Genomic DNA, 25622 nt, shown 5'->3' on the forward strand with positions numbered 1-25622 from the left:
GTCACACAGCAAATAAGGAGGATCTGATTCAGGCCCGCCTGGGGGCCCACCCTCCCTCATTTTCATCACCCACTACGCTCCATGTCTCTTCTCTGAGCTGCTGGCTCTGTCCTATTTTTCAGGGAAAGAAACTGTGGACAGTGAGATGACCTTCTCGGTTATCACTCGGCGAAGCAGCAAGTGCGGGTTCTGGGAACCCAGAAAGGGTCCCCCTGGACCTCTGCTCCTTTCCCCAACCCCCTCTCCCGCCATCACTGTGAGCAAGTCCCTCGGCGTGTATCTTGACGCCTTACCCCGCACAATTTTAGGCACTTGGGCGGGAGTTACTGGGCACAGCCTCCCGGAGGGTGGTGATGAGGGAGGCGGCCACTCTTTGCAGGGGTCCATGAGTCATTTGAGGGACTGCCTGGCCGCCCCTAGACGGTGCCACTGCCCACCACTGTCAGGGTCCGGGCACGCACCGGAGCAGGGGACGAGGCGGGGTGGGTGGGAACACGGTGAGAAGCTTCGCGGCTCCATCCAGATGCGAATTGTTCTTCCACACTTCCCCCGGCAGCAGGGACCTCCATTAGAGCCCCCTAGAGGAGTCAGAATCCACACCTCCGCAAATGGGCCCGCTTTCCCAGGGCCCCCCTGCCCAGACCTTCCCTGGGCTCTGTGGGTTTTGACACCTCTCCGCAACCTGGCGGGGGTCCACCTCGCACCTTCGGTCCGAATAAAAGCTCAGTCCTGGAGGTGGCCGGCCCGGCCTGCCTCGAGGAGCCCGCAGCCAGCCCCGGCCATGGCCCAGTCGCCTCCTCTGCAGAGCCTCCTCGGCCACGAGCACTGGATCTTCCCTCAGGGCTGGGACTGGGTCGGCCACTCGGATTCCACATCCCCGGCCTCCTCCTCCTCGGACTCCTCGGGCTCATGCCCCTGCGACCGCGCCCGCAGGCCCTCGCAGCCGGTGCCCGCAGCCCGCGGCGCCGCAGAGGCCGCCTCGACGGCGCCCAGCCGAGCGCGCACCCGGCCGGCAGGCGGGCAGCGGCAGAGCGCCAGCGAGCGCGAGAAGCTGCGCATGCGCACGCTCGCCCGCGCCCTCCACGAGCTGCGCCGCTTTCTGCCTCCGTCCGTGGCGCCCGCCGGCCAGAGCCTGACCAAGATCGAGACGCTGCGCCTGGCCATCCGCTACATCGGACACCTGTCGGCCGTGCTGGGCCTCAGCGAGGACAGCCTGCAGCGCCGGCGCCGGCAGCGCAGTGTCGCGGCGCCCCCTCGGGGCTGTGCGCTGTGCCCCGACGGCGGCTCCGCGGAGGCGCAGAGGCAAGGCTGCTGCTCCGGCTCGGCCGCCGGTGCCGCGGTGTCCTGCGGGTCCCCGCCCGTCCGCCCCGAGGCCCTAGCGGCGCCCGAGCGCCTGGGGAGCAGGGTCCCCGACATGGGACCCTGGCTGACACCCCCTTACTGCCCCGGGATGCAGTCGCCCCCGCAGCTCTCTCAAGGAAGAGCCCCTGATGCGGCCCTTTGGACGCCGCCTCAAGCCTGTTGTGCAACGCAGACACCCCCAGAGCCCCGGAACCAGCCCACGCCCTGGACATCGCCCCCCGCGTCTCTGGAGCTGGCTGCAGTGTACCAGGTGCGCGCCCAGGCTCTCGCCACTTCCCTTGGAGTGGTCCCCAGGCTTCGATTGGAAACGGAGGGGGTGAGTAAGCTCTGGTCTCCCGAGAATCTCATGCCTTTTAGATCCCGGGTTACCTAATCCTGATTAGGGATGGAGAGAAACTGAAGCGGAGGGATGAAGAGGACCCTAACCTCCTTGGGGAGACGGGTGGGCCCCTGGGAAGTTAAGGCCACCCCCACCTCTACCTAAACGCCTTCACAGCCATGTGGAGGAGGGGGGAATCTTAAGACTTGCTTTCAACACTACAGGATGGAAGGTAGCAGGGACCTTCAGGAAATTCCCTCCTGGTGCTCCGTGCTCCGTATTGCGGGGAGGTCGGGGGCAGTGAGAATGGAGGGGAGGCCTGGCTGTCCCAAGGGTAGGGGCTTCCTAAGTAGATGGGCTTGGAACTGGTGACCTTCAAGTTTTCCTCAAGCTTCCATAAAATAGCATATTGATAAAGGAGATTTACTGAATGCTTACTGTGTGCCCAACCCCATTCTTGGTACTTTACGTGTATTAACTCATCAGCCCTCCAGCAGCCCTATGAAGTGGGTTTTGTTGTCATCACCGTGTTTTAGAGGAAAAAGCTGAGACTAAAAGAGGTTATCCACGAGTTCTCACAGCTAGTGAGTAGCTGAGCTGGGATTTGAACCCTGGCAGTGTATCTCCCGGAGAAGGCAATGGCACCCCACTCTAGTACTCTTGCCTGGAAAATCCCATGGACGGAGGATCCTGGTAGGCTGCGGTCCATGGGGTTGTGAAGAGTCGGAGACGACTGAGCGACTTCACTTTCACTTTTCACTTTCATGCATTGGAGAAGGAAATGGCAACCCACTCCAGTGTTCTTGCCTGGAGAATCCCAGGGATGGGGGAGCCTGATGGGCTGCCGTCTATGGGGTCGCACAGAGTCGGACCCAACTGAAGCAACTTAGCAGCAGTAGCAGCAGCAGTGTGTCTCCAGAGCCTGTACCCTTAACCACTGTGCTTCAGCGCATCTATAGCCCCAGGGCTGTTCAGCAGCTGCCAGCCACACTATGGGCAACCTTCAGGTTTGGGATTTCAGGGCCTGAGGCCGTGGCCCACTAACCTGCTGCTCTTCTCTCCCTCAGGGTATCTCTGTGTCTCCGGAGTCCTGTCTGTTGCCAGAAACCCCTCCTCTCTTGCCCCGCCCTGCCTGCCAGCGACTCCAGCCTCAGACCCAGTGGGGATGTTGGAGCCACCCTCCAGAGGTGCTGCCCAACTCGGAGGACCAGGGACCAGGCCCTACCCTACAGCTCAGTGAGGAAAGCCTTCCCCAGAACTCAGGCCTTCCGCTCAGCGGCTGCCCTGAATTTTGGCAAGAAGATTTGGCGGGGACTCACCTGGGCATGTTCTACTAATGGCCTTGCCTGCCAGTAGTAAAGGCCACCCCCCTTTTCAGCCAGGAATCAGGCCTGTAGTGTAGGCTGCCCACATCATTGGCTACTTCAGTAGTATTCAGGCTTTCTTTTATCAAGGATCCCTTTTCCAAGTGATGTCTTTCATAGAGCAGTGTTTAAAGCAGATAGGGGGTCACCTCCCTGGCTGAAGTCGGGGCTGGGGCAGTCCCTCCACTCCTCGACATCCACTAGAATGTCCAGTGCTCTGCAGGGCACAGCCTGAGTGGCAGTAAGATGGTGGTTACTTGACCACCAGTGGCTGGCCAGGCTGGGACTGGTAGGGGAGTGCACGGGGGGTGGGTGGTGGGTGGGATGGGAGTGAGAAGAAATCTATATGCTTAGATTTTGTACTTCTTAAAAAAAAAAATTGGTGTGGTCTGTTTTTCTTCTGTCTACCTGGGTTTTTCTTGCTTCTGGAAAAGTAAAAATGTTCCCACAGGGCAAGGAACAAGTCATGCTGCTTTTCCCCACTGGGAGTCTAGGCCTACTGAGGTTGATGTAGGCCCTCAATTGCCAATTTGACAGTAATTATCGTGCAGGGGCTCCACCTGGTCCGCTGGGCAAGGTGGGTGAACACTTGGGCCTGTCCCCTTGCCTCAACCCCACCACTGTGGCCCTTTCCCATTCTCCTGGGTGCATTCTTGCTGACCCACAGGGCTCTTTCACAGTTAGGTGGAATTGTTTCCCAAAAGGTGCTTGTGTGTGGCTCCCGTGTGCTGTTGTTCAGTCGCTCACTTGTGTCCAGCTCTTTGCAACTCCATGGACTACAGCATGCCAGGTTCCCTGTCCTTCACTGTCTCCCAGAATTTGCTCAGATTCATGTCCACTGAATGTTGCCATCCAACCGTCTCATCCTCTGCCACCCCCTTTTGCCTTAAGTCTTTTCAGCATCGGCGTCTTTTCCCATGGGTTAGGCCCAGTGTATTATTTTATCGGCGCTGCCATGAGACAGCCTAGTCAGAGCCTTCCTCGGTCTTTATGGCAGCCTCATGGAAATGGAGCCAGGCTGGGGGCCGTTCTAATGGTGCAGTGTGAGAGAGAGGGCAGGAGGAAGAGCAGAGCATGAGTTCCCACATGCAGGGCCTCCCATCTGACCCGCTGTCTGCTGATGTGCCCTTTGACCCCAGGCAAGTCACTCCTCTGTGCCTCAGTTTCTCCACCTCTTAAAAGAGGAACTGGTTTAGGTGACCAGTCCCCCAACCTTTCAGAAGTGGGTTCTGTTTCCTACCCCAGGGCCCTCTGTAGGAGCTGCCAGCCCCCTCAGAGGAGGAAGAAACCTCAGCCGAGGTTGCATACAGCAAGGAGATGGACACAGGATGCCACTGCCGTGGGTGTACATTCATTCAGCTCTTAACTCTGTGTAACTGTGGGCAAGCTTCAAAACCTCCCTGAGCCTCTGTCTCCTCAGCTGTGGAGACTATAAACCCTACCTCTCAGGGTTCTTAGGCTTGGCACATGGTAATTGCTCAGTGCTTCCCAGGTGGCTCAGTGGGAAAGAATCTGCTTATCAATGCAGGAGATGTGGATTTGATCCCTGAGTCGGGAATATCCCTTAGAAAAGTAAGTGGCAACCCACTCTAGTATTCTTACCTAGGGAATCCCATGGACAGAGGAGCCTGGCGAGCTACAGTCCATGGGGTCACAAAGAGTTGGACACGACTTAGCAACTAAACAACAACAACAAAAGCTCAATACAGAATACCTGGATAGAGTTACGTGACCCCAGAGATGCTCCAGTCCAGTGGTCCCCTCACCTCAATAACAGGTTGAATCATCTGGTTCCAGGGTCCCACCCTGAGAGTGTGATTCAGTGCATGGAGCCAGGACCTGGGAACCTGGGGCTGAGGCCCAGCCAGGTCCAGGAGCAATGGATATTTTTTGCTCTTTCATTTTTATGAAAACAGGTCCAGAGAGAGGAGAACTCTATCCAGCCCTTCAGCTGGGTTGGAACTTCAAGCCCCTGACTCCCTGTCCAGTGCTCTTTCCTTCTTGAGAAGACCCAAGGTCTTGGCTCCACAGTCTCACAACACCTGCACAGAGGTGGAGCTGAATAACCGCCCGTCTCCTTCCTTTGGCTCCCACCTGTCTAGGCACAGTCTTTACAGGGACAGAGAGAAGTACTTCCTGGTCCAGTCACTAATGACGTCGTCAGGGGCTGGAGTGGAGCTCCCACCAGCAGCAGCCAGAGCTGAGCGTCTTCTAGAAGCTGGCAACCCTGTTCTCCCAACTCCCCTCAAGAGGTGTTCCTCCGGGAGATACAAAGGCAGAGGCCAAAGGCTGCTGTCGCCCCAGCTGGAGTTGCCTGGGACACTTCCTAGTTGCTGCCGGAGTGGGGGAGGCAGGGCCCAGGGGGGTTAGGTCAGCCCCTACCCCTGTCCTTACCCTTTGGGAGCGCAGGTTCAGCCCTGCCTCTCAGGATCATCAGCCCCTTGCCTCGATTTATGGCTCCATCCCAGGCAGAGCTGCTCTTGGCTGCACCTCCACGAAGTGCCTTGCAGGGGAGGCTGGCCCCTCTCTGGGATGACTGGTCTACCCCTACCTTCTTGGGGACCCAGGCACCATCCACAGGAGACTGGAAATTTGCTGAGTACCTCTCCTAGGCCTTTCAATGACCCTGCAGTGCAGAGGACATGCCTCTTGAGGAGTCTCCTGGAGGGTGGGGAGGTGAGAGAGGGCACCAGAGAGGGCACCACCCCCCTGCTGCTTCTGGCTCATCTTAAGGCCATGCCATCACCCGCTGGCTGGGAGAGGTGGATCCACCTGCAGACAAAGCTCTGGACCGAGACTGAGCGACTGGACTTCTAGTCACCTCTTGTTCTGCCTACCACCTGCAAACAGGTCTCTGGCTCTGCCTGTCCCTTTGGCATCCTCCAGACATAGTTCCTCCAGCCACACAGGTGTTGTGAACGCCAGTGCTGTGAGCGGTCAGGTGACGAGCAGGTAACGACCACATCCCCAAATGGAGGATCGCTTCCACATTAGATACCCCTCATTCAAGTTAAGGAGCAGCGGCTGCATTTTGCTGGAGCAGTCCTGAAGAGATAACCCAGGTCCAAGGTAAGAGAAACCCAAGTAAGATGGTAGGTCTTGTGAGAGGGCATCAGAGGGCAGACACACTGAAACCATAATCACAGAAAACTAGTCAATCTAATCACACGGACCACAGTCTTGTCTAATTCAATGAAACTAAGCCATGCCGTGTGGGGCCACCCAAGACAGGCGGGTCATGGTGGAGAGGCCTGACAGAATGTGGTCCACTGGAGAAGGGAATGGCAAACCACTTCAGTATTCTTGCCTTGAGAACCCCATGAATAGAATGAAAAGGCAAAAATGATAGGATACTGAAAGAGGAACTCCCCAAGTCGGTAGGTGCCCAATATGCTGCTGGAGATCAGTGGAGAAATAACTCCAGAAAGAATGAAGGGATGGAGCCAAAGCAAAAACCAATACCCAGTTGTGGATGTGACTGGTGATAGAAGTAAGGTCCGATGCTGTAAAGAGCAATATTGCATAGGAACCTGGAATGTCAGGTCCATGAATCAAGACAAATTGGAAGTGGTCAAACAGGAGATGGCAAGAGTGAATGCCGACATTCCAGGAATCAGCAAACTAAAATGGACTGGAATGGGTGAATTTAACTCAGATGACCATTATATCTACTACTGTGGGCAGGAATCCCTTAGAAGAAATGGAGTAGCCATCATGGTCACAAGAGTCTGAAATGCAATACTTGGATGCAATCTCAAAAAGGACAGAATGATCTTTGTTCATTTCCAAGGCAAACCATTCAATATCATGGTAATCCAAGTCTATGCCCCAAGCAGTAACACTGAAGAAGCTGAAGTTGAACGGTTCTATGAAGACCTGCAAGACCTTTTAGAACTAACACCCAAAAAAGATGTCCTTTTCATTATAGGGGACTGGAATGCAAAAGTAGGAAATCAAGAAACACCTGGGGTAACAGGCAAATTTGGCTTTGGAATGCGGAATGAAGCAGGGCAAAGACTAATAGAGTTTTGCCAAGAGAACACACTGGTCATAGCAAACACCCTCCGCATTAGAGCCTGAGTCTTAATATTCCTGCTCCACAGTTTCTTTATCTCAAAACTGAGATAAAGACGGTCCTTATCTACCTGTTGAGAAGCAAATGAGATAATGCGCATAAACGCCTAGCAGTGCCAGGCTCGGAGACTACAGTCCCTGCTGACTCTTCTACCCGGGGGCCAGCTCTCCCCCAGGTACCCTAGATGGCGGGTCTGGTCCCTTCTCGAGCGGGGAACCCAGAAGGTCAAGTGCCAGCCGCAGCCACTGAGTCCTGGCGACAGGAAGGGCTGGTCCAGAGGGGCTGGGCTGGGGGGAGCCTCCTGGTTGGTGGAGGGACCCACAACCGAGGCTGGCCCCGCCCCACCTTTTGATATGCGGAAGGCAACGGAGGGCAGAGGAGCCTTCCTGGCCGCAGGCCTGCTGGCGCGAGCTGCTCACAAAAGGCTAGGAGGGAAAAGGACCAATGGGGCCTTGAGCAGGAGACAGCTCTCCTCAAATGTCAGACTGTGAGCTAAGTACGTGACTCTTCTTAGATCCACACACCAACCGTATGACATGCATGCATATTTGCTCAGGCTCTCAGTCATTCTGACTCTTTGTGACCCCATGGACTGTAGCCCACCAGGATCCTCTGTCCATGAAGTTCTCCAGGCAAGAATACTGGAGCGGGCTGCCATTTCCTTCTCCGGGGCATCTGCCCAACCCAGAGATTGAATCCGCATCTCCTGCGTTGGCAGGCGGATTCTTTACCACTGCGCCACCTGGGAAGCCAACTCTATGATATAAAATGTCTTTATACCACAGATGAGGAAACCAAAGCCTAGAGGGTGGAGAAACACTGCCTGGAGCAGCTCACAGGTGATGTCAACTGACGGTGACCCCTGAGGTGCCTGGGCTGTATGTTCCCACCCTCTGTGCTTCCCCTGCCCCCCCACCCCCACTCCCAGCAGCCTTGGGCACTCAGCTGGGCCTCCCTTGCCAAGAAATTTCCACCAAGGCCAATGTGGTCCGAGCAGCCCTCTTGGTCCCAGACCTTCTCCTCGGAGTTGGCCCTGATCATTGGCTGCCCCAGGTGATCTGGAGGGCACCTGTCTTCTTCTGTAGGCTACTCTTGAAAACAACCAGTTTAAAAATTGAAGGATTTCCCTGATAGTCCAGTGGTTAAAAATCCACCTTCCAGTGCAGGGAACACAGGTTTGATCTCTGCTTCGGGAACTAAGATCCTACATACCACAGAGAAACTAGAGAGCCTGCATGCTACCACTAGAGAAAGCCCGTGTACCACAACAAAGACTCAGCGCAGCCGAAATTTAAAACATTAATTTTTAAAAACCTGGTATGTCACCCTGGGATCCTGGGAAGGTGGCAGGACACGCCCTTGGCCTACGCGCAGACCCACTCTGCTCAAGTTCAGTAATGAGTCTGGAAGCTCATCTAGAAATCTTTTATTTACATTTTATCTTAGAAAAAAATATACAGATCTGGTGTTCTGTAGACTTTTCAGTTCCAGGGTCTTTAGGGGAGGATAGGAGACAGCACAGGGCAGCCCCCCAAGGCCATCCATCATCCACTGAGGGCTTCTCATCTGACCCTGGAGCTGGACTCCCTGAGATCAGACCCAGAGCCTTGGGCGACAGGAGCCATGCCAAGCCTGGGGTGCCATTGGCATGAGGGGCAGGAGCTGGGAGGCACTTGGACAGTCTGAGCATCAGAAACTGGAGTGGTCCCCTGGGAAGAGTGGAGTGAACACGGGCCAGAGACTCTGTCCCCAAGGGGAGGACGCTGGTGCCTCAGGCTTCAGAAACGGGCCCTGCCGTGGATCCCTGGGACAGGGGCACACGGGCATCTCACACAGGGACCAGGTGAATGTAAGGACCAGAGCCTGTTTAGCTGTGTTCTGTGAACCAGTTTAACACCACCTCCTTGTTCTCCTTCACCCACTTGATGTTGGCTTTGGTCTTCTCCAGGGCTTGCTCCAGAGCCCGTGTTCCTGAGCCGAAGCCGACATCCATGTTGTTCTCCTTGAACTCCTCCAGCTGCCAGGAAAAGGATGCTTCTGAGCCTCAGGCTGGTTCTCCAACAGCCCCGAGGAGAGGGCTGCCAGGTCCTCTGCCCCTCCCGGCCATGTTAGAGCCCCTGGGGTAGGGAGTCCTTCCCTCTCACTGGCAGAGGTCAAAAATGACAGCCCCAAGGGTCAACCAGGCGCCTATGTGTACTGGACTTCATTGTGAGGTTCTTCATTGAGCTGATCCTCTGTTTTTAATTGAAATACAATCTTAATCCAATCAAGGGAGGAGAGTAGGACTAATTAAACAGGCACCACAAGGGAGCAAGCAGCCAAATTCAAAATGTGGCCATTTCTATAGCACACATGACCTGACTGCTTGAGCAAATAAGTGGGTTGTTTTTTTTTTTTTAAGATTAAAATATGTGTTAGTACTGGACATTGTAGCAATGGCAATTAGGCAAGAAAATGAAATTAAAAGCATCCAGAAAGTAAAAAGTAAACTATATCTATTTACAGATGACCCAATTTTATATGCAGAAAACCTCAAGGAACTGAAAGGGAAAAAAAGCACAACTATTAAAACTTGAGTTCAACAAGTTTGCAGGATGCAAGATCAACAAACAAAAATTAATTGTATTTCTATACACTAGCTGTGAAAAATCTGAAAACAAAATTAAGAAAACAGTTCCATTAACAACAGCATCAAAAAGAATAAAACACTTAAGCATAAATTTGACAAAAGAAGTGCAAGACTGGTATGTGGAAAACTACAAAATATTGTTGAGAAAAATTAAGAAGACCTAAACAAAAGGGGAAAAAAGACTTAAATAAATCCGTGTTAATGAATTGGTAGATTTACTATTACTAACGTGGAAATGCTCCCCAAATTGATCCACAGAGTCAGTGCAATCCCAGCTAAATTTCAACTATCCTTTTTTGCCGAAATTGGCAAGCTGATCCATAAAGAAATACAAAGACTCAGAATAGCAAAATGACTTTGAAAAAGAACAAAGTTGGAGGGCTCACCATCCAAATTTCAAAACTCACTACAAATCTGTGACAATTAAGACAACACTGTGCTAACCTAAATATAAAAGGATAGATTAGTGAAATAACACTGAGAGTCCAGAAACAGACCCTAACGTTTATAGTCAGTTGATTTTCAACAGAGGTGCCAAGATCGTTCAATAGGTGAAAGAACAGTCATTTTATCAACAGAGGGATGGGTAAAGAGGATGTGGTGCGTGTATATGAGGGAATATTACTCAGCCATGAAAAAGAGCAAAATAATGCCATTTGCAGCAACATGGATGGGCCTGGAGATTATCACACTAAGTGAAGTAAGACAGAGAAAGACAAATGTATATGATCGCTATATGTGGAATCTAATTTTAAAAATTATATAAATGAACTTATTTACAAAACAGAAAAAGACTTACAGATATGGAAAACAAATTTATGGTTACCAAAGGGGAAACATGGGGGTTGGGGAGCGAGAAATCAGGAACTTCGAATTTACCACTATATATAAGCTAGATAACCAGGGAACACCACTCAATATTCTATGATAACCTGTATGAGAAAAGAATCTGAAAAAGAATGGATATATGTATATGTGTATGTATAACTGATTCACCGTGCTGTACACCTGAAACGAATACAACATTGTAACTCAACTATACTCCAATGACAAGTTTTTAAATGAATAATATTACAAAAAAAGAATAATCCTTTAAATAAATGGGACTGTGACAACTGGATAGTCACATGCAAAAGAATGAAGCTGGACCTCTGCCTTACACCATACACAAAAATCAAGTCAAACGGATCACTCCTAAATGTAAGAGCTAAGATGATAAGAATCCTAGTAAGAAGCATAGATGTGACTTCAGATTGGTAATTGTTTCTTATATATGACACATAAAGCGCAAGCAACAGAAGAAAAATAGTAAATTAGACTTCATCAAAATAAAAAAAACTTCTGTATATCAAAGACATTGTAAAGAGAGTGAAAGGACAATTCACAAAATTGGAGAAAATACTTGCCAATCATGTGTCTAATAAGGGCCTGGTATCTAGAATATATAAAGAACTCTTATAACTCACAATAAAAAGACAAATACACTAATGAAAAACTGAATGAAGGATTTGAATATATTTCTCCAAAGAAGATATACAAATGGCCAAAAAGCAGATGAAAAGATGCTCAACATCATGAGTTATCTGAGAAATGAAACTCATAACCATGAGATACACTTTACAGGATGTAAAACTTTTTCTAAAACAAACAGGAAAAATAACAATTTCCCCCAAAACATAAAGAAATTGGAACCTTCATACATTGCTGATGGGAATGTAAACGGATGCAGTTGCTTTAGAAAACATTTTGGTGGTTTCTCAAAAAACAGAATTATCAAATGACCCAGCAATTCCACTCCTAGGAATACATTCAAGAGAAGTGAAAGCAGAGATTGACTCAAAAATGTGTAATAAGGGACTTCCCTGACAGTCCAATGGTTAAGACTCTGCACTGTTAATTAAAGCATGGGTCATGGGTTCAATCCCTGGTTGGGGAACTAAGATCCTGCCAGCTGCCAAGGCATGGCCAAAATAAAGAGAGAGAGAGAGAGAGAGAGAGAGAATTTGAAAATGGCCTGGGTATAGGATGATAGTAAGGAATTGTTCATTTTCTTGGGTTTGCTCATGATAGATTGTTTTGAATTTTTCTTTTAGATATGACTAAAGTGTTTACAAGTGAAATTATATAATATCAGTGATTTGCTTGAAAATTGTCTTCCCCTAAAAAAAATTGTCGGCAAACGTTGATAATTATTCAATCCGAATAATGGGTACATGGAGGTTCATTATATTACTCTCTTTGCCTTTTGCCAATACAAAAATTCCAAGATGAATAACTGCGATTGAATTGTGACATTTAAGAAGTCTGGATACCCAGCTTCCTCTGTACATGAAGAAGGCCTGACCACATGGAGCCCCACTGCCTTATGAACAGCCCCTGCCTTTTGGTGGGAGCTGAGTGGCGGCTGCCCCCGAGACATGAACCCCAGGGTCCCAGGCTTCTTACCTGCTGGAGCTCAAACTCAGTGGAAAATCTTCGGGTCACACCCTGGATGAGGTTGGAGAAGGAGAAGGAGCCACCGCCGTAACTGCAGGACCGGAGGGGAGAGGTGTCATGGGGGCAGGCAGCAACGTCCAGTGGCTGGCAGGCCACGCTGTGGCCGTCCTTGTCTCACAGACGCAAGGCAGTGACACGCCCACAGAGACACCGCCAGGGACCCGGACCCAGGCTTGGCCGCATGTCCTCGCTCCCATCTCTTCAGAGAACACTCCCACCAGGTAGACTTTCTTCCCCCCAGTGGGAAAAGGGACGGCTATACCCCACCGCCTCGTCTTTCAATTCCTGCCCTCCAGACCTCAAGCTGGATTCATCTGGTTTTTTGTTTTGTCTGTTTTTCGTGGCTTTATTTTTTTTTTGGCTGTACTGCGAGGCATGTGGAACCTTAGTTTCCTGACCAGGGATTGAACCTGAGCCCCCTTCATTGGAAGCACAGAGTCTGAACCCCTGGACCACCAGGGAAGCCCCTGGGTTCTCTTTGGACCACTCCAATGCAGTGTCTACTCTCTACTCCTGACCCTGCGGGGTCTGGCGCACACAGGGGACCCACCCCTACCCCCAGGGGACCCAGCCTTGGTGGGCGCTTCCCCTAACACACTCTTGGCAGACTCACTCCTCAAAGAGTTTCTTCCAGTTGCTTCGGATGAAGTCCCAGGCCAGAGACTGCCCGATGATGTTGCTGGCAATGCTGGTGATGGTGGAGGTGGCGTCCTGCTTCCGGATGAGGTTGGGGTTCAGGGTGTAACTCAGGTACCTGTGAGGTCAGCATGCTGTGCAGTGAGTAAAAGGACCCTGCTTGCCCCCGCCCCCGCACACTCATCCTTCGTCCTTTCCTGCATTCCTCTCCTGCATCTTCTCAACATCCCTTCAGAATGCTGCGGGCTGAAGCCTCCTTGGTCCTACCTCCCTCTCATAGATGGGACCCTGAGTCCCCTGAGCAGGGTCACTGGCTATGCCAGGTGTCATGCTTGGCACAGACCAGGTGTCTGATAAATATCTAGTGATGAAGGAAGGAAGGAAGGGGTGATTCCTATATCAGGTAGAGTGGCCACTCCTATCTTTGACACTGAGGGTGGCTCTTCTTTCCTGAAGTCCAGGAGATGGCAATGAGGCACACAGTGGGAGCCAGGAGCCCTCATCCACGGGTTTGGGGGTGCCCAGCTGGATGTCCAGAAGGACTCAGGTCCATCCGCAGCAGGGCTCTTGTTGTTTAGTCCCTAAGTCGTGTCTGACTCTTTTGCGACCCCGTGGACTGTAGCCCACCAGGCTCCTCTGTCCATGGGATTTCCCAGGCAAGAATACTGGAGTGGGCTGCCGTTTCCTCCTCCAGGGGAATCTTCCTGATCCAGGGATCGAACCCAGGTGTCCTGCACCACATGTGGATTCTTTACCACTGAGCCCCCAGGGAAGCCTGTGCCAGGACCCTTGAGAGAGGGGTAAAGGCCAGGAGAAATGCAGCAGTTAAAAGCAGAGGATGTGGACCCAGATCCAGACTCAAATCTTAGTTGTTGCTTTTTTTTTTTACTTAGCAAAGCTTCTGGACTTCGGGCGAGTTGTTTTGCTTCTCTGAGCCTCTGTGTCCTCATCTGTAAAATGGGAAACACACTGCCCCACTGTACGGGCTAGGAAGGATCCCACGAAGGAAAGTGTGGGTGGCTGGCTGGTTCCTTCTCCCCCACGTTGGGACCCTGGTCTCCGGTGGGAGGGGAACTCATCCAGCGCCATCCAGCTCTGGTCCTCACCTGTTCAGGAGCCAGACGTGGTTGGTGCAGGCCAGCGCTGAGCGGAGTTTGTCAGCTTCATTAACCAGCTCTGCTTTTTGTAACTGACTCCAGGCAAAGTCCCACTCTGCCTGGCCGCCCTGGGCGATGGCGTTGCAGTAGATGGTGGACCGCAGATTGGGGTTGATCCTGGCATGGAGTTGGGGGTGTCAGGGGTGGAGAAGCAGCAAGGGGGCGGGGAACGAGGGTCTAATGAGGACAGGGTTGTGAGCTTGAGGGACAGATAAAGATCAGGGGACAAGCAGGGGACACACTCACGGGTTAACTCCAGGGTTGCTCATCCACTGGCTGAAAAGTGTTTTGGCCAGCTCCTCACACTTAGACAACCCATTGGAGCAGGCAGTGCTGATGGCGTTAATCTCGCTGTATCTGCACCGGGGGTGATGACACTCTGTCAGCATGCCTGGCCCTGACTCCTGACTCCTCGTGCTCGTACTTACGCTCAGACACTTCAGTCGTGTCTGACTCTTTGCAACCCTGTGGACTGTAGCCCACCTGCTGGCATATAACTCCAGGCAGGGCAGCAGGTGTGGGGCTCTAAGGCCACAGCCCACCTACCCTTTGGGTGCTTTGCTTCTTGCCTTGTGCAGCCCAGGGAGGGCTGGCACAGACCCCAGCCCCACTTAAACACCTAGAATCTGCATGACCATGCCAGTGAGGGGACCAGGGAGGTTAAGTTTGGTCCTTCACACAAAGAGGCCAGACGGGTTCACAGGCCACACAGAGCCTTGGGGCAGGGCCCCCCATTCCTGGGTGGGGTCAGGAAGGGGGCGGTTTCCTCCCTGACTGGTGGCCCTGGTCTAGCCAGGAATTGGGAAGTTCCGAGGAGGATGCTGTGGGAACTTGCTCTGGACTTCCCAGGTCAGGGTGTCTGGGCCACCTGTGGTCTCCAGACCCAAGACAGGTCATACTCACTGGTCCATCAGGTTTTCTGGGATCTCAGTCCAGTTTTTGGTGAGATTTTCAAAATATAGGAAGATGGGTTCAACCTGCTTCCTGAGGTAATTCTGGGGAAAGAAAACATGAATAGCTTCAAAGAGGAGACTCACGGGGCTTCCCTGGTGATCCAGTGATTAAGAATTTGCCTCACAATGCAGGGGGCTTGGGTTGCATCCCTGGCCAGGGAATTAAGATCCCACATGCCTTGGGGCAGTTAAGCCCAGTGCCACAAAGGATGATCCCCCATGATGCAATGAAGATCCCGTGTGCTGCAGCTAAGACCCAACACAGCCAAATAAGTGAGTAAGTAAGTAAGTATATACTAAAAACTAAGACCTGGCACAACCAAATAGTAAGTAAGTAAATAAATATTTAAAAAAAAATCAAAGAGGAGACTCAAGCCTGACCCACCTGGAGCCCCACGGAACCTCTGACGTGAGTGAGCAAGCATAGCAAGGGTTAATGGTTACAGAAGCAAGAGGCCAGAGGCTAAGGGAGCAACCCAAGGCCAGATGGTACTCCAGGGGCCGCACTAGCCCAGGTTTCAGGTGACTGATCTGAGGTTCTTTCTCCTCCAAGCCTCCACCAGTTCTGACACTCCATGTCTAAGTGTCATTATTTCCTAATATCGTTTTAGGGCCTACCATCCCCCACCGCCCAATCGAAAGTATTCTGCCTTTATTGTGGGGAACTTAGAAAACTCCATTAAGCATAAGCAGAAAATACTAACCACCCCAAAGTGTTAAGAAAGTGTTAGTTGCTCAGTCTTGTCCTACTTTTTGAGACCCCGTGGGCTGTAGCCCGCCAGGCTCCTCTGTCCATGGAATTCTCCAAGCAAGAATACTGGAGAATCATTTGGTGTATGCCTAAGGCTGATGCATATTGATGTATGGCAAAAACCATCACAATATTATAAATAAATTATCCTCCAATTAAAATAAATACATGAAAAAAAAATGAATACAGGAGTGGATTGCCATTCCCTTTCCGGGGGGATCTTCCTGACCCAGGGATGGGACCTGCGTCTCTTGCATTATAGGAAGATTCCTTATCACTGAGCCACCAGGGAAGCCCAATGACTACATAATATTCCATCAAATGGATATTCTAGCTTACTTAACCAATCCCCAACCGTTGGACATTGAAGTGTTCTTGGTTTTCTTGTCTTTTATAAACCACACTGCAGTGAACATCCCTCTGCATTCAGTTATGGATACAGAGCGAGCAGTTCGCCTCTGCCTCTGATCCGCCCCCTGCCGCCATCCCCCCATCCCCTCCCTCTACCTTCCCCTCAAGCTTCCAGACTGTTAACATCTGCTAGGCAAGCAGAGGCCCACTCTTTTCACAGAGGATTCTTTTGGGCGGAAGAGGACTGCCGGAGGCCACACAACAGGTTGAAGGCTTTGCCCCCACTCCCATCCCCTTCCTGTGCTGTGCCTTTTTCTGTTGCCTTCTGATAGTGCTAATTTCCAGATTTAGCCAACTTTGCTAGAAGTCTTTCCGTTTCTTGCCGGGCCCAACTTGCTCACTTTCTCAGTCCCTGCTCCCTTCACCCTTCCATCCCTCCTGCTCTCTCACCACCACCAAGGACCGGGTGCAGCGCTTCACCACTCCAGGCAATATTTCTACTCACTGCCTCGTGGCATCATTTCAGGCACTGCGGAACTGGACGCTGGCAGGCCCCTCGCACGTACCTGCATGGGGCCGTAGACCTCTGTGCGGTCGAACATGAGCTTGAAGTAGTTCAGGCTGCTCACAGCTGCCTGCCAGGGCATGTACTCTATCTCATTTTTCAGGAAGAGGGTGTTGTTCAGCGCCAGGGTGACAGGGACCCTGCCGGCACTGGGAACAGATAGAGGGGATCAAGTAAGCACCCCTACCCAGCCTGGGCTCTCTGTGGGAATCCCAGCCCCCTCCCAGAGCCTAAGGTCCCAGAGGCCCAAATGGGCCAGCTCCAGCCTTCACCTCGGGTGGAGCTGGGGGGAGGGGTAGTGGACACGCACCCACTCCCAGTCACATTCCCTTGCTCATTATCCCCATTTTACAGGTGAGGAGGCTCAGAGAGGTGACGTACCTTGCCAAAGGCCACATAGACCTTAAGAGACAAATCTGAGATTCAAAAAGACAAGAGGCCTTTGCTCTCTGCTCTGCCCACCTCTTCTCTGATTTGCTTGGCCTTCTGAGATTTCCTCCCTCCACCTTCTCAGGCCATCTGTTCATAAATGTCCATGTCTATGGGTGACATCAACTTACATCAAAGAACTTAGCACCTGCCGGCGCTTACACACACAGCAGCTGCTCTATATATCTCTGTTTATCTATGCCTGACTCTCTCCTGTCATGTCCTTCCCAGGTTTTTTAGCCTGACCTCCCTCATAGCTCAGTCGGTAAAGGGTAAAGAATCTGCCTGCAGTACAGGAGACATTGGTTCGATCCCTGGGTTGGGAAGATCCCCAACAGAAGTAAACAGAATCCACTCCAGTATTCTTGCCTGGAGAATCCCATGGACAGAGGAGCCTGGCGGGCTATAAACTATGGGGTTACAAGAGTTGGACACGACTGAGTGACTCAAGAGAGAGACAGGGGCACACATGTGGGCTTAGTCACTTCAATTGTGTTCAACTCTGTGCAATCCAATGGATTGTAGCCTGCCAGGCTCCTCTGTCCATGGGATTCCCTAGGCAATGCCCTCCTCCCAGGGATATTCCTGAGCCAGGGATCGAACCCGAGTCTCTTAAGTTGCCTGCATTGGCAGGTGGGTTCTTTACCACTAGTGCCACCTCGGAAGCCTGACCCACAGGGAGCCCTCAGGAAAACCCGGGTGTGGTGGAGCACACTGGAGTTCCAGAGTTGGACAGATCTGTATCTGGCTGTCAGGAGTTACTGTGTGACCTCAGGCAAGATGCTCAAACTCTGAGACTCTGATTCTTTCTCTGGAAACTCTGGGCTGAATGGTGATACTGTCTGGGGCTGTGGGGCCAAGGGAGGGGCGTCCCGAAGCACAGGGAGCCCGCACCCCATTCCTGGCACACGATGAGGACCACAGAAGGGAGCACGGGCTCTCACTATAGAGTCACACTTGCCAAGTCGCCGGGCTTCCGCGGCTGAGCCGGGGGCCCCAAGGGAGGAGGGGCAGGCACTCACCTGGCCAGGTTGAAGCTGTCGTAGATGACCTGCGCCCGGTTGATGACAGAGATGTTCTAGAAGGGGCAACAGAGCGTGTGACCTCAGGTGGGCCATGGGGCAGGCCCTGCAGTCTGGGCTGCCAGCTTGGGACTGGGCCTTGGGCAGGGGACGCATGGGCCGGCAGGCACCCACCTCCGGCCTTGACATCAGCTGATTCTGAATCTTCTTCCAGTTGTTCTCGTCGTAGTTCACCTGGTAATAGCCCGTCACGTTGATGTTCAGCAGGACCCAGTCGTCCGCTGCGGCTTTGAAGAGGTCACTCTGGACTGTGGGGAGAGACCAGAGCTGGGAGGGGCTGCTCAGAAGGCCCCAGGCTGACCTGACCCGGGCTCTCCCCTCCCCAGGCCTCGGTAGAACTGCCTCCCGGGCAGCCTGGCAGCAGCTGGCCCTCAGGCCGCTGGGCCCACACCAAGGTGAGGGGCGGAGAAGAAGGGTGGGACCAGGTGCCCGGACAAACTCTGACGGGTGACTTGGACAGACCAATTGCCATCTGTGAACCTCAGTGGCCAGGCCAGTGACACCCGCTGGGACAACTCCATCGGCAGCACCCTCTCCAGCTCAGACTCAGCTTCCCAGGCCACTGCTCCTTCTCCAGCCCCTCCTCCTCCCATCTTTCCATCACCCAGGAAGCGCCTCCTATCCAGTTAGCCCCCCAGCACTGCTTATCTCTTCCTGGGGGCTCCACGCCCCCTCCTCTCAAGTCTGCCTCCAGCCTTCCTCCTGGCAGCTGGAGGGGCTCCTTCCATGCCTGCAGGTCAGACTCAATCATGTTGGCTCCTCCTGGCCTGAGGACACTGTCTCCTGCAGCTGGCAGGGGCCAGAGTCACCTCAAGGCTGCTCCTCTGTCTCAGCCAAGCTCAGTCCCCACGTTCTCTCCTACCTCAAGACTCGCACTGCTATTGACTCTGCCTGGGTGGCTTCTCTCTGCCACCATTAGCCCGGTGAGCACCTGCTAGTCCTCTGACTCAATTCAGCTACTCCCGGAAGCTTTTCCTCACCTCTCCATGAAGGGAAAGCCTCCTTATTCTCTGATCTCTGCCCACCTGCCCCAGAGGCCATAAACGCCTCTGACTGAGCACTCGGCACAGCTCCAGGAAGTACGAATGGCTTGTCTCCCTTCCCTCCATCTGTAGCCTTGGCTTAGGCAGGGGATGGCCTGACCTGACCTTGGTTCCCTCGGTGCCTGGCTGAGCAGGACCGCGTATACTGCGTGCCAGGCACTGTTGTGAACATTTCATGGGAATCCTGTCCCTTAATCTTCATACAACTCAATGCGGGTAGATGTCCCCAGCCCCATTTTACAGATGGGGAAATGGGAGACCAGTGACAGATGGTAACTTGACTGAGGTCACACAGCTGGGCAACAACAGAGTAGAGCTTAGAACTAAAGAAGCTGGCTCCAAAGGATGATGGACACCCCCGAGGATGAGGCCTGCCAAAACCCCAGAACAGGGCCAGGAGCTGGCAGGATGGCCTGGGGGTTACTGTCCCCTAGGGGAGGGCTGGATTACTTCTCTCTTGGCCCCGAAGCCAGTAGTGTTCTTGCGGCTGGCCATTTCTGATGGATGAGATGGGAACAATCCACAGATAGCTGGAACAAGAAATCCCAGAGGCCAAGGGTGAGAAACGGCAGCTCTTGGCCACTGCCAGCAGAAAACAGTCCTGCCCAGGCTCCCAGTTTCTGCCTGACCCTGGCACTAAGTGCCCCCCTCCTCCTGGCCCAGGAGCTAGACTGACACCAACCACTATGGCAGGGGCCACAGCGGGCCAGGCCCTGCTATGGTCGGAGGATCTAACGGCAACCACCCCTAAGAACCTCCCTGGGACGCCTGTCTCGGTGACCCCGTCTGCTCACTTGAAGTCTGAGGGGCGGGTGACAGTGGAGCTGTTGTCAAGGAGGAAGTGATTCTGGGAGATGGTCCCTGTGTTAGTGTCCACGGTGATGACCGGGAAGCCCATCTGAAGGGTCCAGCGGTCCATGATGGCACTCACGGTGTCTGGCAGCATGATGGACGACTGACTGTCTACGGCCTTGGGCAGAGGGCGATGGTGCAACCATGAGCGGATGGCCATCCTCCCCCCCCGCCATTCTCCCCTGCACCCCTGCCCCCTCCTTAGGGTGCCACCTTGCTGGGAGGTAGTGGAAGAGCACTGGGCCACGAGGTTGTAGCTGGGCTCCCAGCCTGCCTCGCCCTCCTCTCAGCTGCCCAGTGCTGGACGAGCCAAGAGCTTTCCAGCCTCTGGTTCATTCTGTGTTGATTAAGGAAATCTGCATGTCCTCCCCAAACCCCACATTCTGTGATCAAGCCTGAGGTGCGTGTGTGTCAGGGAGGGGCACCCAGGATGGCCTATGGCTCAGCCTGAACAAATCTGGGAAGACAGGCAAGGGGAAGAGACAGAGATAAAGGGAAACCAGTGTCCCCAAGTCACAGGCAGGGAGAAGCAGAGGGCTGTGGGCGATGTGAAGGAAACACATGCGGGTGGGGGTCTGGGGATGGGCTTAGGATGGTTGTTATTGTCTTAAATCTTTTCTCACGTGTGCCTATTGCTTTCATAATAACAAAAAAACAACCACATTTGTTAATAACGGAGAAAATAAAAAACTAAGAAGAGCATAGATAGAGGGCAGAAGATGCTATCAGAAGGCGCAAGCTGAGAGGGAGAGGATCTCTGGGGGGCTGCAGAGAGAGGGGATTCAGGGGAGAGGAAGGGGGAGATGCAGCTTGGAGGGGTGTCGGTGTGAAGGAAAGGAATGGGAAACAGGTTGGGCAAGGCAGACAGTGGAAGCAGAGGAGAGGGACTGAGGCTGCGGGAGGTGGGGGTGGGGACCAGGCTCACGACAGAGGGATGTTGGGCTGGAGATCAGCCAGGAGGGCCCAGGAGCCCACCTGTGACTCTGTGACAAGGCCTGGTGTCTCCCCTCCCTGGTCAGGCTGGTCATGGCGTGCGGGCACATGGAGGGGTCAGCCAGGCTGACCAGGGCCACAGAGAAGGGGTGGGAGATGACGGAGGGTGATGGAGAGGGTGCAGACGCCAGGCTCAGGAGAGGCGGGGAGGGCCAGGTGCGAGGGTAGGAGTGGTCAGAGGGTCTGCCCCAGACAGGGCCCCTCGGGGTCTGAGTGGACAGGAATGTGAAGTGGGGCTGGATGGGAGGGTCAGAGGGCGTGCTGAGGGTGCTGGTGTGTGCAAAGTGGTGCCTGGGAGGGGCTGGGTAGGGCACAGGGCAGCCAGGAGTGCTGAGCTGGTGAATGACTGGCTCCAAAGTTCCAGGGAGATGATGGCTTGGTCTTGGGAAACGTGAGAGCCCGTTTCCTCAACGCTCAGAGGAGGGTGCTCCCCAGCTCCCCTCATAAACTTCACTATAGTGCAGGGGAGGAGCCACCTGCCAGGCTCATGACCCAGGCTCTGGCCACACCTCCTTCAAGGAGCCATCGCTGCACCCACTTTACAGAGGAGCAGCCAATGAGCAGGCCAGGCTCCAGACGTCCTGCCTGGGGCGTGGGGTAAGCAGGGGAGCTGGGCACCTTCTCTCCCACGGGGGTGCTGCCGGCCCTGGGGCTTTCAGCATCTCAGGACCCCCACAGAACGTCTTCAGGAGGGCTGATTGGTACTGACCATCTGCAGGTGCTCCCAGAGGTTCAGGTAGGTGGTGTTCTGATAGGCAAAGGCCTGCAAGTAGGACTGTGGAAAGACAGAGCTCTGTGAGGGCAGAGCTGTGGCCCCAGGCTCGGCCACAGCCTCTGTGAGGCCAGGGAAACCCCCCCGCCCCCCCACCCAGTGACTGGCTGAGGATCCTCACCGCCAGGCCCTTCTTGAACAGGTCCTCAGTCAGGAAATTCGAGAGCATCCGGATGACCGAGGCTCCCTGTGGAGAGGAGGGAGCTCAAGAGGCTGTGTCGAGCCAGCCGGGGGACCCTGTGTCCCCATCAGGCTGGGCGGGTGCTCCCGGAACCCTGGGGGGCTGAACCCCTGCCACCCTCCCCACCCACCCCTCGACTGTCTGAGGACCAGCATGGGGGCTGGGCAGCACCTTGCTGTAGGAGATGGTATCGAACATCTCGCTGATCTGGGCAGGGGTGTTGACCTCGTCAGCAGGGGTGGTCAGTGGGTGAGAGGTGACCAGTGCGTCCACAGCCATTACACGGTACACATCATTCGGCACAATGAGGTCTTTCTGCAAACCCCCAACAGCCAATCAGGGGACTGGCCTCGGAAGGGGTGACCCAGGTCATCGCCCATCCCAGACCCCAGAGGTCCCCAGGCAGGGGGCTCACCAGATTCCAGGTGGGCTCCGCATAGTCAGCTCCCAGGTACTCCACGTAGGAGGCAAAGCCCTCATTCAGCCACAGGTCATTCCACCAGGCCAGGGTCACCAGGTTTCCAAACCACTGTAGGGGAGAGGGGTCAGCCCAGCAAATCACTCAGACCTCGCGGTCACTAACGACATTCAGGGCTACCCTTCGCCAAATGCTCCCCACCCGCCAGTCTTGAGCTGGAGGCTTTACTGACTTCATCCTGACTCCTCCCCGAGCCCCCTGGCCAGGTGGAATCCCCACTCCCTTCTCAGCTTCTGAGGACATAGCCATGACTTGGGCCATCTCCCCCTGGAGCCCCCCATGTTCTTCGTCTGGGCTCCCCATGATGGGGGGATACCTGGTGGGCCAGCTCATGAGCAATCACAGTGACTACTCGCTCTTTGTTGCTGCTGGAGGAAGACTGAGGGTCATAGAGCAGCGCGTTCTCCCGGTAGGTCACCAGCCCCCAGTTCTCCATGGCCCCGGCGTTGAAGTCGGGCAGGGCAATCTGGTCTGGGGAGGCCAGGTGGTTGGCAGGATGGCTTCCGGGAATGAAGGGGGAGACCCATTCACTTTCCCCCAACGCAAGGCCCCTCACTCACCAGATTTGGGGAGTGGGTAGGCTGTATTGTAATGATTGGCAAAGAAGTTCAGGATGGGACCTGTCACATTCAGGGCGTAAAGGCCATGCCTGTCTGTAGTTGCTTTTGGCCGAGCCCAGATCCGGATCTGCAAAGAGGATAGGAGAGGTCAGGGGCTCTTCCTGGGTCCGGTGCAAGTGGACCAAGTCCCAGAGTCTGGCAGGCTGGTGACCAACCAGGTTAAACCCGGAAGTTGGTCAGCAGGGAGTGTGTGGAGTGGGGGGTGTCTCTCTTAGAGCCGTAGGGAGGGGCCTACGGGGAATGAGCCATGGCGACTCTCCGGCACCCAGGAATCGGGAACTCCCTTTATTAGGGGTGCATACTAATTCGCTTCTGTTGTGTCTGACTCTCCGCAACCCCACGGACTGTAGCCTGCCAGGCTCCTCTGTCCATGGGGATTCTCCAGGCAAGAATATTGGAGTGGGTTGCCATTTCCTTCTCCAGGGGATCTTGCCTACCTAGGGATTGAACCTGTACCTCCCACGGCTCCTGCACTGCAGGCGAATTCTTTACCACTGAGCTACTGCGGAAGCCCCTGCTAATGAGGAGGGTCCCACTTTCCAGATGCAGAGACTGAGGCTCAGAGAACTAAAGACACCTGCCCAAGATGCCTCAGAGCTGGGGTTCACACACTGCCTAGGGGCTGGGACCAGGATGAGGATAAACAGGAACGTCTCCCAGGCCAAGACCAACCCTGGGGAAGGTGAGGTGAGCTTGGGCCTCATACCTGGACACCATTGGGCGCCTGTGACTCCACACTTGTGAACTCGCTCACGATGTAGGCCAGGAGGTACGTGGACATTACAGGCGTGGTTTCAAACTCAGTGACGTTCCAGTTGGGCTCTCCCTCAAGTGGGACACTGGGACCTGGGCAGGGAGCATGCAGGCCTGTGAAGGTGTGCCCCACCCCCTGCCCCTGCACCCCAGCCCTTGGGGGGAGGGTCGGCTTTCCCAGGCCCAGGCCATGAGGCCCCAGCCAGACCTGCTCACCTTTGGGTGGCATGTTGGACAGGGCTGTGAGTTCCTTGGGGTGGATGAGGGTGATGTTAAATGTGGCCTTCATGGCGGGCTCGTCAAAGCAGGGGAAGGACTTCCGGGCATCTGTCGACTGCATCTGCGTGGTGGCCAGCACCCTGCCCAGAGCAGGGGGTTAGAGGATGCGCCCACAGAGTGTCTGTGCCCGTGGGTGTGCAGGGTAGGGGCTGCAGGCTGTGGCTGGGTGTGCAGGGGGGCAGGCTCACAGATGCTGCCTGGTCTCATCCCTGTCCCCTTACCCCCCACCCCCCCTTTCCTCTCCCAGGCCACCTCGAGGCTGACAGGCCAGCTGACATGGGTGATCAGAGCTCCTTCTGGACTCAGGGTCAAAGTCCTGGCTGCCCCCTGTATTAGCCGGGAGACGCTGGCACATTTCTCTCCTCAGAGCCTGTTCTCTTATCTGTCCAAGGTGGCTTTCATTGTTCATCCCTGACTCCCGATTGAGTGGGGTGGGGGGAAAACGGCTGATTGTCTTGGGAACTTTGGATGGACCGATGGGCCAGCGAAGGGCTTTGGAACATTCAAAGGCTCCGAATCCAAGCCCTTCCTTGGCCCCCAGGATCCCGCTCTGCCCCGGTGTCTAGGATCCGCCCCCACCCGGCAGGCCCACCTCTGACTCACTTTTTGACGTCGCCGTCCATGTACTCGCTGCGGTAGAAGCCCGCCAGGTCGTCGGCCAGCTCCCCCTGAAAGGTGGTCTCCATCTCGTACATCTTGCCCGCCTCCAGCGGGCTCTTGAGGTGCACCACCAGATACTCTGTGAGCAGCACCAGCTCGGTCCTGTCGATTTCGGGGGCCTGGGCACCCCCCACACCCCTCAGGACCACCAAGTGCCCGTTGGTGGTGGTGTAGTTGAGCTTCTTGCTGTGGATAATGATGACGTCTGTGGACTCCTTGCAGGCGAAGCGGACGGTGCTTGAGCCCGTGAAGATATACAGGCCGTTCTCGTCGGGAGTGAGGTAGGGCCTCAGCGTCACCCTATAGGAGTCGGGCAAGAGGGTTGTGGGGAGGCGGTATCGGTTCCACGGCTTGCTCTGGTCCACGGTGGTGGCCGAGGTGGTTGTCGGGCTTGTGGGGCCCGTGGGGCTCGTGGGGCTCGTGGGGCTCGTGCCACACTCGGCATTCTTGTTCTTCTCCTGGGCATACACCACAGACAGAGCGATAATGGTGGCCACGGCCGCCACACCCAGGAGAATGGCCAGGATGCCCAGGGCCTTGGAAATGTAGAATCCTTTGGCCATGGTGAGGACGGGGAGGGAGCTCGGGGAGGCTCAGGAACAGGCAGGGAACAGGGCAGCCTCAGGCCAGGCTTATATCCCCGAAGGGGAGGAGCCCCAGAGCCTGCAAAGACTTGGGCAAAAATTAACCAGGGCTCAGACAGGCGAAGGTCACTGGGCTGAGTGGAAACACGCACTATCCAGGTTTCCAAGAGCAGATCCAGAAACAGGGTGCATGGAGGGCAGCTCGGGGGGGTGCCTGAAGGGACGAATCGGTGTCTGG

At 54.3% G+C, this 25622-nt stretch overlaps 2 protein-coding genes across 2 annotated transcripts; one reads left to right on the top strand and one right to left on the bottom strand.

The window, feature by feature from the left end:
* The first annotated feature begins 766 nt into the window (after nt 1–766).
* Nucleotides 767–3442, top strand: MESP2 (mesoderm posterior bHLH transcription factor 2). Its single transcript, XM_027957498.3, has 2 exons — nt 767–1612; nt 2749–3442. The coding sequence occupies exons 1-2, from the start codon at nt 782–784 to the stop codon at nt 3016–3018; spliced, it is 1101 nt and encodes a 366-aa protein (XP_027813299.1). The 5' UTR covers nt 767–781; the 3' UTR covers nt 3019–3442.
* Nucleotides 3443–8531: 5089 nt separating this feature from the next.
* ANPEP (alanyl aminopeptidase, membrane) lies at nt 8532–25410 on the bottom strand. Its single transcript, XM_015101888.3, has 20 exons — nt 24744–25410; nt 24078–24220; nt 23815–23954; nt 23049–23175; nt 22805–22959; nt 22426–22539; nt 22182–22325; nt 21951–22016; nt 21767–21832; nt 20007–20182; nt 19663–19742; nt 18284–18417; nt 18110–18165; nt 16660–16807; nt 14942–15033; nt 14285–14395; nt 13988–14155; nt 12859–12999; nt 12195–12276; nt 8532–9137 (listed from the first exon to the last, which is right to left on the bottom strand). Exons 1-20 carry the CDS (start codon nt 25361–25363, stop codon nt 8988–8990), a joined length of 2913 nt encoding a protein of 970 aa, XP_014957374.3. The 5' UTR covers nt 25364–25410; the 3' UTR covers nt 8532–8987.
* Nucleotides 25411–25622: the final 212 nt, after the last annotated feature.

The sequence above is a fragment of the Ovis aries genome, chromosome 18, assembly GCF_016772045.2.
Source record: "Ovis aries strain OAR_USU_Benz2616 breed Rambouillet chromosome 18, ARS-UI_Ramb_v3.0, whole genome shotgun sequence".
Lineage (NCBI taxonomy): Eukaryota > Metazoa > Chordata > Mammalia > Artiodactyla > Bovidae > Ovis > Ovis aries.

What these genes read in the sequence shown, in the direction of transcription:
- MESP2 (XM_027957498.3), top strand. Translation starts at nt 782, where the DNA reads ATGGCCCAGTCGCCTCCTCTGCAGAGCCTCCTCGGCCACGAGCACTGG. An exon ending in AGCTGGCTGCAGTGTACCAG is followed by an intron (nt 1,613 to 2,748) that starts GTGCGCGCCCAG and finishes TCTCTCCCTCAG; the next exon opens with GGTATCTCTGTGTCTCCGGA.
- ANPEP (XM_015101888.3), bottom strand. Translation starts at nt 25,363, where the DNA reads ATGGCCAAAGGATTCTACATTTCCAAGGCCCTGGGCATCCTGGCCATT. An exon ending in CGGAGCCCACCTGGAATCTG is followed by an intron (nt 22,326 to 22,425) that starts GTGAGCCCCCTG and finishes GGGGGTTTGCAG; the next exon opens with AAAGACCTCATTGTGCCGAA. An exon ending in GACAGCTTCAACCTGGCCAG is followed by an intron (nt 16,808 to 18,109) that starts GTGAGTGCCTGC and finishes ATCTGTTCCCAG; the next exon opens with TGCCGGCAGGGTCCCTGTCA.